Raw genomic sequence first — 12777 nt, forward strand, 5'->3', positions numbered from 1 at the left:
GCTCTGCATATCCACAGCCAATAAAATAACAATTGTTAAGTTAAAACAAAACAAAAAAAAAAAAAACAAAAAAAGCACAGCGGCAAGGCTGCGGGGTTTCACCCCTGGACGGCACTGCTGATGGCGCTGGTGACACTGCCTCCACCCGCGGCAGTGCCCAGCCGAGACCCCTGAGCACAGCGGGGGCCTGCGCCCCTCCTCTGCTTCACGGCGAGGCTTTCCCCGTCACCCCCATCTCCGCTGGTTTGGCTCCGGGAGAGGTTTTGGGGGCTGGCAGGGCTCAGTAGGGGGTCGTGCCTTCCCACTCCACCAGGTACTGCACCTTCCCCTCCGGCGTCACCCGCCGCGCCAGCACCTGGTACTTCTCGCCGCAGACCAGCCTGCCCGCCGCCCCGAAGTAGCTGCTGATGGAGGACTTGAGGTGGGAGAGCGAGGAGTCGTCCTCGCTGATGCTCTCGAAGGTATGGCTGTCGATGCCATCGTCCGGGCGGTCGGGGCCACAGGCTGCTTCGCTGCCCTCAGGGGTACCCCCGGCCGGGCGCCCCCCCGCCTGCCCACCTCTCCTCTTCGCCCCCGCCGAGGTGTAGGCTGGTGCTGCCAACTTGCGCTTGCGGCTGCCCACGGTCCTCCGGCTGCGAGGGGGGGGACAGAGGAGGGGTGAGGGCAGCACCCAAAAGGTGCCCCCCACCGCGCTGGCTGTGTCCGCCGCCCTGCGAGCCGGGAGAGAGCTCGCCAGGAATTCGGGTGAGCCCAGCAAGGACCGACAGCTCCAACCCTGCATGCCCAGCACCGCTTTGGGACCACCAGCCCACGTTGGGAGGCAGGGAGAAAAGGTTTCCTGATGTGGGACATCCCTACTGCCCTGTGGGACTCAAGGGTGCTGCAGGGGGAGAGGGGCAGCCCCTCACCCCCCTGGCCATGCCACCGGGACCCCTCTGGAAGGGGGCGAAGGGGCACAGCCCTCACCTGGACTCGTAGGAGAGGCTCGTGGTGGCCGAGCCCGAAGTGCTGGCAGCATCCGTGGAGTCCACGTCCGATAGGAAAGTCTGTCCTGAGCTGGCACTGAGGACAGGAGGCAGCGTCGGACCCAGCCCGGTGCAAGGGACCCGGCAGCCGGTCCCCTGCGTCCCCAGCCTTGCCTTCGCATTTTGGCATTTCAACCGCCAGCCCCCTTGCTGCCCGCACCCCCAGGCCCGACCCCACGGACCTTTTCAGGCTCTGAATTTCATCCAGTGTGAAGTCAAAGATGCTGGCCAGGTGGTGGTTGGTGCTCCAGGCGGAGGTGAAGTCGCTCTGCCCCATGAAAACAAGGGCACTCGTCACTGCCGAGCGGAGCGGCGCTGCCCACGGCCCCGCCATCGGCACCCTCTGCCCCGGCACCACTGCGCTCCCTCCCGCGGCCCCGCAGCCCCCGGGGCCGCAGGTTTGGCACGGAACATTTGCAAACCCCAGGGTGAGGCATGGGGGCTCTCTCCCTGCCCACCGGAGCGGGGGAACCTCGCGGGGAGCCCCAGGGATGGGGGCTGCGGGGTCCCACCGGGCTGCCAAAGCCCGCAGTGGTCGTGCAGAGGAGGGGGGCGAAGGACTCACGCTGGGAATGGCGTCCTCCAGCAGGAATTTGGCCCTCTTGCGCCGTGCCGCTCGCCGCTTCTGCTGCTGGAGCTGCCGCGGCAGCAGGCTGCAAAGCAAAGAGCAAAGGGGGGGTGAGGCTGCCTGGCCGCCCCCGGGGGAGCGTGGCGGTGGGGGGTGCCCGGGTGAGTTTGGCATCTCACCTGTCTTTATGGACGTATTTGCTTTTTCCCCTCTTCTTCAGCTCGCAGGAGCTGTTCTCGCCCCCGCCGGGGGCTTTCTCTGGCAGCACCTTGCTGGGGGGGTTCGGCGGGACGCGGATCCGCAGGCGAAAGATGCATTTCTTCTTTTTGATTTCCTTCCCACACAGAAACCTGGGCGGCAGAGGGGAGGAAACAACCCTCAGGGGTGGGGGGAGCGCAGGAGCATCCCGCATCCCGCCCTGTCCCCGTCCCACAGCCCGCCGTGCCCGGGGGCTCACCTGCTTTTATAGCTGTTGAGTGCGTTGAGGAGGTGGGGGCCCCGCTCGGAGATGGGGGTGACCGTCAGCTGCGGAGAGACGGCGGAGGTCAGGCAGGGCTCGGCGCCCGCGGCGGTTATGCAAAAACTAAACAGACGGGGGAACCCGAACTCCGAGTTTCGGCTCCCGCCCAAGGTCAGGGAGCGAGGGACGCCAAAGGCCAGAGCCCCCCCGGTTTGGCACCGGCCGCCCTCGGTGCAGGGCACGGAGGCGGCTGCGGGGAACCGAGCTGTCCCGACGCAGGGACACGTTTCCAACACGCCTTGGTTTTAGCGCTTCTCCCGGCTCTAGCTCCAACTGGGAAACTTGTCTCAGGTACAACAGGCGAACAAAGGGAAATCCCAGCACAGAGGACGGTGATTAAGCTAATTTTGAGGAAGAACCACCCACACCGAGTGCTGCACGAACCGGGGTTTCGCCGAGACGCTTGTCACAGCGGGGTGCTGGCGCGGTGGCACTGCCGACCCACGGCCATGGCCCTTTCCACCGTTCACCCTCCGCCTGCCCCAGCCCCAGGAGAGGTCCCTGGGCTCTGCGCAGGGGCCAACACCATTCCCGGCTCAGGGAGCCGCATCCTCCACCACCGATGCTGCCCGCTGGGGATGCCCCGCTCTGACACCACCCCGGGGGGGGGCGAACAGCACACAGGAGCTGCCACACGTTCCCAGCGGGTGCAAACGCCCCGGCCCGCGCGCTCCTGCCCACCCTGAGAAACCGGGCAGGGGTTTTAGCGCTCCTTCCCTGCAGGGGACCGGCCGTGGAGCAGCCAGCCGGGGCCACGGTGAGCAGCGCTCCCAAAGCCCCAACCCTCCGCAAACCAGCGACACGCAAACACACCGTGGGGCCGGCGGCCGCTGCGAGGAGAAGCCAACCCCACCGAGGGCAGAGCTCACTGCCCCACCGTTGCACCGCGACCACCGCCCTTCGCCGGCCAACCTGCCCCAGCCGCCGGGGCTCGGCTGCCGCGGGGAAGGAGGGTCTGGTCCCTCCGAGCCGAGGCTTTGGGGACAGCCGCCGAGGCTTCGGGGACAGCCGCCGAGGCTTACGCCCCCGGCAGCGCCTCTCCCTCCCCACGGCTGCTCTCCGGCTCGAGCCCGGGCCGCGTGTTTTTACCTTCCCAAGCTGCAGCAGGTCCCAGTGGTGGTTCACGAAGGCCAAGATCTCCTCGAAGTCGAAGTACTTCTTCTTGCTCTGCACGCCCAGGTTGTAGAGGGCGAGATGGACGACATCCACCCTGCAGGAGCGAAGGGGGTGAGAGCGTCGGCAGCCCCCCCTCTCCCCGGCAGGACGGCACCCACCACGCTGTTCTGCTCTGCCAGCACCACTCCAGTGCAGCCCCCAGCACAACCCTCCCAAAACCTTCTCGCTGGAAACTGGGACCATTCCCACCCCTTCCCCGAGGGGATGCAACCCTGGCCCGGGCACACAGCCCAGGGGATGCCACCATGGCCAGGACGGCATCCCCCGCGCTCTGGGGAGGGGTGCGACGCTGCCCGCAGCCGGGGGGAGCCCCAAACTCGCAGACCCCTGAGCCCAGGAGCTGCAGGACATGCCACTCCCAGGACAAACGCCGTTTTCCAGCTGTTTAATAATCCCCAGCCGTGTGCTCCTGCTGCAGTCAGGTACAGGCGCGGGACGGCTCTTATGCACATGAAAATACTCTGTCTATTTTAACAACCCAATCCATCCTGTGGGATCTTACACTTGCGTCTCTGAAAATGAAAGCCAAGCAACACATCCTGCAGGACTTCCCTTATTCTTCTCCCATCTGCTCGGTGCAACGTCCCCGAGGCAGCCGCGTCCCGGCAGCCCCACAGCACCGCTGACATGGCCGAGCGCAAGGGGAGCAGCAGGGAAAAGCTGACCTGCGGGCACTGTCAATACGCTTTACAGAGCGCTTTCAGATCGTCGAGGTACGCTAGAAGGTACCACTTGCAAACTTGTATTTAATGACAGAATTTGATGACTTGTCACCCAATTACTTTTTGCAGTTATCTTCTGGCAAATGTGTACCTTTGCTCCTGGACAAACCGTAGGTTTGGGGCATATTGAGAGCGAGCTTCCCTGGGACACAGCCCCCAGAGCCGGGCCGGGCTGGGATGAGCAGGAGATGCTGTGTGAACTCACGCCGCTGAAACCCAGCTCCGGGGCTGACCCCAAAAAGCGCTTGGCAGCACCAGGCACCGGCCAGCCCAGCGCCCCGCCACCACCCCGGCACATCCCAAAGGAGCCAGGGATGTTTCTTACCATCGCAAGGGCAGGCGTTTGATGTATTCGGGTCCCTGGTTGCAGACGGAGCAGAAAAACACATAGAACCTGGAAAACAGCGGGGAGGGAGAGCGCTGGGGGTGGGGGTCATCCCCGCAGCCCTGCAGGGCCTGGGGACGGGTCGGGCTGAGGACAGTGCTCCGGGTGCCGATGGTGACAGCACGGCTGGGAGGAGCAGGACAGTGCCACCCGCTTGCCCTCGGAGCAGCTGATCCACAGCGGTGCCACAGCCGGATCGGGGAGATGCAGATTGCGGACACATTCGTGCATAAGCCCCTCCGGGAAGCCAGCTCCGACACCCAGCATCAGCCCAGCAAAGTCCAGAAGGAACGTACCGGTCTCCAAACATCATGGGGTCGCTGAGGCACTGGGTGCAGGCTTCGTGGAACCACTGCCGGCAGCGGTAGCACTGCAGCATCTTCAGGTACCACCTGGGGAAGGACAGGAGGTGGGTGACGGCGAGAGACGCGTGCACCACCGCTCCCTCGCAGGCACGGACCCCCCCGCCAGGGAGAGAAAGTCTGGCCCTAACTTGGATTTGCAGGGCAGTGCCCTGCAACCTGGGGACTTCCCTCTTTGGGGGGAAAAACTCCCCAACCCGATCCCACCTGCCTTTGCGAATGCTTTTCCCCACAAAACCAAACGCGACGACCCTCCCCGCAGGCCGGCAGGGGCTTACTCGCCGGGGCCCCCGCAGTAGCAGTAGCACTGCTGCTGGTTGGTCCGGTGCGGGGAGTCCCACTCCAGCAGGTCGGGGTTGTAGGACAGCACCATCTTGACGGCTTGCAGCGTCTTGGCGATGGCTCCCTTCTTCAGGGCACCCCCCTTCTGCGGGACCGAGCGGGATGGGGGTCAGCACAGCCACCCAGGGGGGGCCACATCCTGCACCGCCGTGCCGAGGGCGGCTGGCACGCAGAGCTGGGGACCCCGGGCAGCCCCACTCACCCGCACGGCCAGGGCAAATATGCAGCGGCGGCAGAACCACGGCGTCCCCAGCGGGCCCTCACCACCGCTCGCCACCGGGACGTGGCACTGCTGGTGATAACCTGCGGGAGGGCTCGGTGTCAGCACCGCCGGGCTGGCCGGACCCTCGCCCCCGGGGTGGGATGCAGCAGACCACAGGGCGACGTGCCCGCACTCACCCAGCCCGCACTTCCCACAGATGAGGATTTCATTCATGGGGCCCGACGTCTTTCCCAGGCAGACGTTGCATTTGGGCTCCTCTCCGGGGACGCCAGCTGCGGGACGGGGGTGGCAGAGTCGGAGATGCACGAGGCACAGCCACATCTCTGCGGCACCAGGAAGATCCCCCCAGCACGGTGGTGGGAAGGGAGGATGGGACAGCACTCACCATGCTGGATGTCCTTCCAGAGGACCCAGTACTTGGAGTTGTCCTCAAACGTGACGAGGCAGCTCTGCTTGGAGCCGCTCACCTGCGGGGACACAGCGGGAAGAACCACTGAGCATCAGCTCCCATTCCCAGCACTTCCCCGTTTTCCCTAGTGACCGGCTCTGCCTCTCAGGGCCACGGGACGGCGGGTTTGGGGTGTGATACCCAGGGGCAGGACGTCAACCCAAAATGCCCTGCTGACCAAAGACACATCGCAGCCCAGGCCAGCGCCCCACCAAGCTGTGAGCCGAGCCAGGGAATAGTGCTAGCTACACTTTGGGTGCCCACATTACCCTTTTGGGTGCCCATGTTACCCTTTTGATCTTTCCCAGGTAATAGAGCCCATCGGTCCAGCGGCACAGCACGTACTGCCCCTCCGTCAGCTTCACCATCAGCTCTCGGCAGCTGCCGCCCCTCCGCGCCGAGGCGGCAGCCGGTGCCTGCTGGACACGGCCAGCGGCCGCGTAGACATCCCGGATGATGGGGTTGAGCTTGGCGGTCTCCATCAGCAGAGCCTGGAGGGGACACACATGCTTATCACCCTGCCCTCGTGTGGCAACACAATGCGCCCATCAGCCGAGCACGGCGTTCCGGAGGGTTTAGCCCAGGAGCACCGGACCCGGGGCCGGTTCAGCCCCACCAGCGGGTGCTCAGGAGCCGCAAAACGAGCGCTGATGAGCCGGGTTCGTCCACCTGTAATTTACATGAAATGAAAGGGAGCTGCAGTAATCTTTGCTACTGTTGAGGGAGAGTGAATCAACTCCCCGACTGCCCGCGGCTCCCGCAGCACGGAGCCACCGCGCCGTGGGGCACGGGGACATGCCACAGGCCTGCCCAGGACGGGGGCACGTGAGGGATAACAGTTTTACATTTAACACGATTTTTAATTACCAATGTCCTAGCAGCTTTGCAGGCTCCCAAACCCACGGGACCGCCGCAGGAGTGGGGAAGCGGCAGCACTCCCCACAGCCGGTGGCACCGAGCAGCCCAGTCGCGCCGCCCGCCCGTGTGCCGCGCAGGAGGCGAAGGGCCCGTCCCCACCCGCGGCGCCGTCCCCGCGGCCTGAGCCGCCACCCGTGACAGCCACCCGCCAAACAACCTCCAAGTTACTTTTCCCTCCTTTTGCGCTCCCGTCACGGCCACACGTGTGACCTCACGCCGCGATGGCACCGCGGAACCCCACCGCGCTGGAAGCGCCGCCAACTCCCTCTGCCCGCACCGCGCTATTAATAACAGCCCCGTTTCCCCGCAATGCCCGGAACGCGCGGCAGCGGTTAAGCTTACGGTAAACCGGGTCCGACCGAAAAATACCCCCCCCTCCAACCCCCTCCGCTGCGGCGGGACGGGGCCGGCGGGAGCCGCGACAGCGACCTGCGACATGTCACCGCCGCCAGCGCGGATTAGGAAAGCGGAGGCTCCGCGCCCACCGGCCCCGGGGATGGCGGGGGGAGGGGGGGACACACGGGACACACACACACACGCATCTCCCGCCGTCCCGGGTGGGAGCTCCCCACGCCGCATCCCCAACCGGGACCCACCGGCAAGCGGCGGCGGGGGGGGGGAAGGGGGGTCGAGGGGGGGAGGGCACGGAGCCGGTTTAACTACCCGGCCGGGGTCCGGCGGCACCTGCCGGTCGGCACCCCCCGGAGGCAGCCCCGGGAGCGGCTCCCGCCGGCGCCGCCGCCATTGGCTCATTCAAAGGCGCTTCGCCGCCCGCCCGGCCCCGATCCCGCCGCCCCGGGCGCTCCCCGCCGGGCTGCCCCCCCCCGCCCCCGCCATCCCATCCCCTCCCCATCCTCATCCCCATCCCCATCCCCATCCCATCCCACCCCGGCGCTACCGAGCCCGGGGCTTCCTCCCGCGGCGCCGCCCTTACCGCTGCCGCCGTCGGGCCGGTCAGCGCCCGCCCGCCCGGGGGCCGCGGCGGGGAGCGGCGGCGTGCGGCGGGGGCAGGGCGCGGGGCGCCATCTTCCCGCGCTTCCCCCCGCGCCTCCCGCGGGCATTGACGTCCCGCTTATGCAATTAGCGATGGGCCGCCCCCGCCGCCTCCCACCGCTCCGGTGGCATCGGCACGGCGGGGCACGGCCACGGGGGGAACGGCGGCTCCGCTGCCGTCGGCTGTGCGCCCCCGCTGCGAGGGCAGAGCGCGCGCAGGGGCGGGGGGTACCCGCTACACCCCCCGTGGGGTACCCGCTGCCACCCCACGTGGGGTACCCGCTATCCCCCCTTCTGCGTGGGATACCCGCTAACCCCCCTCCGTGGGTATCTGCTGCTGCCCCCCCCGTGAGATACCCGCTAACCCCTCCCCCCCCCGTGGGTATCTGCTGCTGCGCCCCCCCGTGGGATACCCACTACACCCACCCCCTCTGGGATACCCGCTCCCCTCCCCCGCCCCCGTGGGGTACCCGCTGCTGCCCCCCCGTGGGATACCCACTACACCCACCCCCTGTGGGATATTCGCTCCCCTCCCCCCCCGTGGGGTACCCGCTGCTGCCCCCCCGTGGGGTATCTGCCACTGCTCCCCATGGGGTACCTGCTACCCCACCCCCATGGGGTACCTGCTGCTGCCCCCTGTGGGGTGTCTGCTAACCCCCCCCCGTGGGGTACCCACCACTGCCCCCCGCAGGTACCATCACACCCCAGAGTCCCTCCAGGGCACCCCACGTCCCCACACACAGCATCACCCCACCCACCCACCAGCCCTGTCTGCACCCACACACCTGGGGGTCCCCAAGAGCACCCAGGGGCAGCCCTGCACCCACCGCCCGCAGGGAGGGCACCGTCACCCTGTGCCACACACAGGGGACCTCCCTCCTATCCTCCCCCCGACTGGTGCTGCAGCCAGGTGGGGGCATCCCCGGGCCCCCCGCGATGGGGGGTGGGCAGGGGTGCCCCCGTGCGCGGCTTTGTCCCACACGAGGGAACAACCTGTGCTCGTCCGGATTCCCGGAACCAGGGACAGCCTTTCTCTGAATCTCCACAGAGAAAACCAATCGCTGCAAAAACGCTTCGTTGGTGCCAAGAAGAAATCTTACGGATTTGCTGTTTGTTGGAAAGTGCTGCCAAAAAAGCAATGTTTTCGGGCCTGCTCAGGCAGCAGAGGATCTCGTTCCTGGTGTTGGGTCTGGGCCAAGCACGAGCAGAGTCGATACGAATTTTATTGCTCGTAATCGATGAGCTCTGTGCAGCGCCGCGGGGCGGCTCCCCCCACGCTGCGGTGCGTAGCACACCTGCAAACCGCTTGTACCACACGTGAGCAGCTCCCCTGGACATCAGGAATGAATGGCGCGGTGCTAAATGCCTTTTAAACACCCCTGTCTAATTCTGTCATCTTAGAAATAATGTTTTTAAATCAAACTTTTCCATAAAAACGTTGGTGCCTGAGTGTCGGCCACACTGCAACTGGCCGCCGGCAGCGTGCGGGCAATGCTGCGTGTGTGAACCTGATGGGAAATGCAGTTCCCCGAGCGATGGTCACCGTAAGGCTGTTCTCTTTGCTTTCCAGTTCTCTGCATGTAAGGAAAAGCCCAGTGCAACGTGAAAACGGCGGCGGGCGGGGGCCCAACACGCTGTGCCACGCCGTGCCATCCCGTGCCAAGCCCTGCCATGCCGTGCCACGCCGTGCCACACCATGCCATGCCGTACCATCCCGTGCCATCCCGTGCCATGCCCTGCCATGCCACGTCATGCCGTGCCATGCCATGCCATGCCATGCCATGCCATGCCTTCCCATGCCAAGCCGTGCTCTGCTGTGCCATGCCATGCCAAGCCCTGCCACGCCGCGTCACGCCGCGCTGTGCTGAGCCCTGCCATGCCATGCCATGCCTGTGCCTGACTGCCCAAGCCTGGGCCCGTGTTTGCAGAGGTTTAGGCAGCTTAAAAAAAAATATGGCAGCTCACTCCCCGGGCGTGAAACACCGACCTTCGCCTTCACGGGAACCTGACGCATCTTCAAAACAGTCAAACGACCAAACTCTGCGGTGAGTCATGATGGTTAGCCATGAGTCACCGCAGGATTAAAATAGCTCTTGCACCATAACTCTCCCCCTGGACAAACACCGCTGCTCGCCTCGCCACGGTTGCTGGTGCTGGGTTTGACCGAAAGCGAGTCGTTTGCTGCACTTGCGGAGCGGCACTGCCGTCCCAGCCTGTCCCCGCGTGGTGGGCAGCAAACGGGGACGTTCTTACACCCTCCTCCCCAGCCACCGTGGCTTATGTTTGCCACCGTGGTTTACGCTTGCAGCATCTTGGTCGTTTGCCCACGGGAATGTGGATGATGTGACACGTAAATCAAACAAGGGATCAAGTTCACCACGGGTGTCAGTGGGGTGACCTCACTGAAACCCCCCCGGCACGGAGAGGGCACCCCAGACCCAGCGCCCACCAGTGGAAAGAGCACAGTCACAGTGCCCCAGAACAAAAGTCCCAAACTAAAAGAATAAAAAAAGGAATTTGAGATGCAGTCTCCTAACAGGAATGAAGCCACACATTCACATTTAACCCTGGTTTCTTTGCGGGTGCTCCCACCACGCTGCCCCCGTCCCCAACTACTCCTCCTCCTCCTTCTCTTCCTCCTTCTCCTTTCCTCCTCCTCCTCCACACATCTGCCCAGCTGTTCCGGCACACTGCTGGGAGTCGGGGAGCCACTGGACATCCCGTGTCTCCGGCAGCATGCGCGGGCTCCTGGCCCCCGGCAGCGCCGGCACACGGCTGCCGGCAGTGCCTGGAGCGGGCACGGCGGTCGGACACAGCTGAGCGCCTGGCTTCACGCCGGTGGGCTTCAGGGACCTCGGCGGGACGAGGCCTGACACGCTCGGCTGGGGAAGGAGCACCCACCCGGGCCCATGCCGAGGTGAATATTTCCGCGCTCACACCCCCCGCAGCTGAAGAGAGCTCGGTGCCCCGGCGTGCAGAGCCGGCAGAAGGTGCGGACCTGCTCTCCCGGCCGGGTAAGCAGGGATCAGGCCGTTAGAAGCAGACTATTCCATAAGCAAATGAACAGAAATGAATGAGACCCCAAGCGACAGCGCAAAGCCGAGTGCCGGTGATCCTCTGCCCTCCGCGGGCCGGGAGCGGGGCCAGTGTGGGCTCCCAGGGCAGGTCCCTGCGGGTTCTTCCCCACTGTTGAATCTCCAAACAAAACCGGCACTCGCAAAGCCATTTGAATGGAGCCCCGGGCAGCAAACTACTCCAACGTCCCCGTTTTGTCCTTAAAAACTTGTCATTCCTCCTCCGCACCCTGCACTTGCAAAGGTGGGGTGGAAGGCGCTTTCCCACTCGCACGAGGACGGAGCACCCGGAGAACCGCGGCCGGGAGCCGGCGTGAGCCTTGGCCGGAGCAGAACCCGTGGCACGCGCGGGGAGAGCAGCTCCCGGCGTTGCCTTTCTTCCCGCTTTGAAAACTGCCCAGAAATCGGGTAGCTTCTTTTCACAGTGTTTTTCTTTCTTTGAAAACAGGAGTGGGAGGAGGGGTTGTAAGTTGGCTTGTAGTCCTGGAAACCGAAGCCGAGGAATATTGAATGGAAACCCAAACATGAAGCTGCCTATGAGCTACCGGCCTGATGTGCAGATAGGATCTGCAGAAAGGACTGGCGTGGGCTGCTGCAGCCGCTCCAGAGCCTCCCGCGGCCGCGCGACGCGGGGCTGCGGCACAGGGACTCCCGTACGCTGTTCAAAACAATTCGCAGGTGCCATTTCCATCTGGAGATTCAGCTGGTAAAATAAAACACGTCCATGCCAATAAAAGTAGCTACAACCAATGTCGTTTGAGGCTATGGACGGGACTACCTCCCCCTTGGCCAACGCTTCCCTCTGCTCCGCGGGTCTCAACCACCTTTTCTCTGAAACCACCCGATTGACCAACACGACCAAGTTAAGCTCAAAGCCACTGTGCGCGAGGTTATGAGTTCTTCTCCTGTCCTGAAGGAGGGCTTACAAGCCTAAAAGTTTGCCTGGGTTTTTCAGCTTTATTAGTCGATTCAAAAAAAAAATATCTTTCCCTACAAACCTTGTCCTTGATTATTTTAGACCATCATAGCTACAGAAGCACTATGACTCTTTGCCAACCTAACCATTAAACACGGAGCAACCGGTCCTGACTTTGCTCACTAAAACTCTGATTTTTCTGCATCCTTTGATTTGGTCCAGACCAAAAAGAAATCGCTGTGGCTGTTCATTTCTGCAACAGAAATGATTTGATGGATCAGAGAACTCTTGATATCGCTCCGATTTCAGCTTCTTTCCCGGTAAGTGCCGTCCGTTTCCTTATCAAGAGGCTTTTGGGGCTGAAGGTCTTGGAGATGAAAATCAGGAGCCTGTTCCAGGAACACCAGAGCCCGGAGCGCAGCCCCGTGATTGGAAAGCGCCGCGGCTCAATGCATTCCACATGGACGCGGTAATGCTCCGGCAGCGCCTCGCGCGCCGCGGCACAGGGGGAGTTAGCTCTTGTTCGAGCCCTTTCAGGGAAAAGTGATATACCGAAGGGCATATTCCAACAAAGGTATGGCTGTAATTAGAATCAGAGTCGTTAAATCTGACATTCAGCTGTTTTATGCCAGCTGTGCCTTTAAAAGGAAGAGCATTTAGGCATTGGGTTTCATGTCTTTTTATTGTTTATTTAGCATGAATTTAATCCATATCCTTTTTTTTTTAACTTAACTTTCTTTGCGTGCTTCTATGCAATTGCATAAGACATGAAGAGCTTGTAAGTATTCTTACAGCTGTGCGAGTTTTATGTTAATGGAGCCCTTACATAATTTTGACACAGATATGTTATGAACACGTCTGCAGTTCCTGAGCACGGCGCAGAAAAGACATCCCCCCAAGAAGAAAGAAAGAAAAGCCCATTTTATTCCTGGGGAAAAGTGAAAAATGGAGAGTGAAGATCTGTGTTTACCGGGGGATGTTTGCCCTGCTGAGCCAGCTACCAAACGGCAGTAAGCGAATGCCTGTTAGCGCAACTGTAATTATCAGTGCTCCAGAAGAATTTGGGCTGTGTCCATGCGGTGCAATGCTGAGCCAACAGGGACCC

The 12777-nt window shown here is 63.1% G+C and overlaps 1 protein-coding gene across 1 annotated transcript; it reads right to left on the reverse strand.

Moving 5' to 3' along the window:
- Positions 1-6253, reverse strand: PHF19 (PHD finger protein 19; the record flags this gene model as incomplete). Its single annotated transcript, XM_082492662.1, has 14 exons — positions 1-632; positions 967-1062; positions 1208-1293; positions 1591-1678; positions 1773-1943; positions 2051-2118; positions 3203-3323; positions 4337-4405; positions 4693-4788; positions 5037-5185; positions 5303-5403; positions 5500-5595; positions 5709-5790; positions 6062-6253. The coding sequence occupies 14 exons, from the start codon at positions 6251-6253 to the stop codon at positions 281-283; spliced, it is 1767 nt and encodes a 588-aa protein (XP_082348788.1). The 3' UTR covers positions 1-280.
- Between the last annotated feature and the right edge of the window lie 6524 nt (positions 6254-12777).

This window comes from Vanellus vanellus, assembly GCF_965231255.1.
Source record: "Vanellus vanellus genome assembly, chromosome: 18".
NCBI classification, from domain to species: domain Eukaryota; kingdom Metazoa; phylum Chordata; class Aves; order Charadriiformes; family Charadriidae; genus Vanellus; species Vanellus vanellus.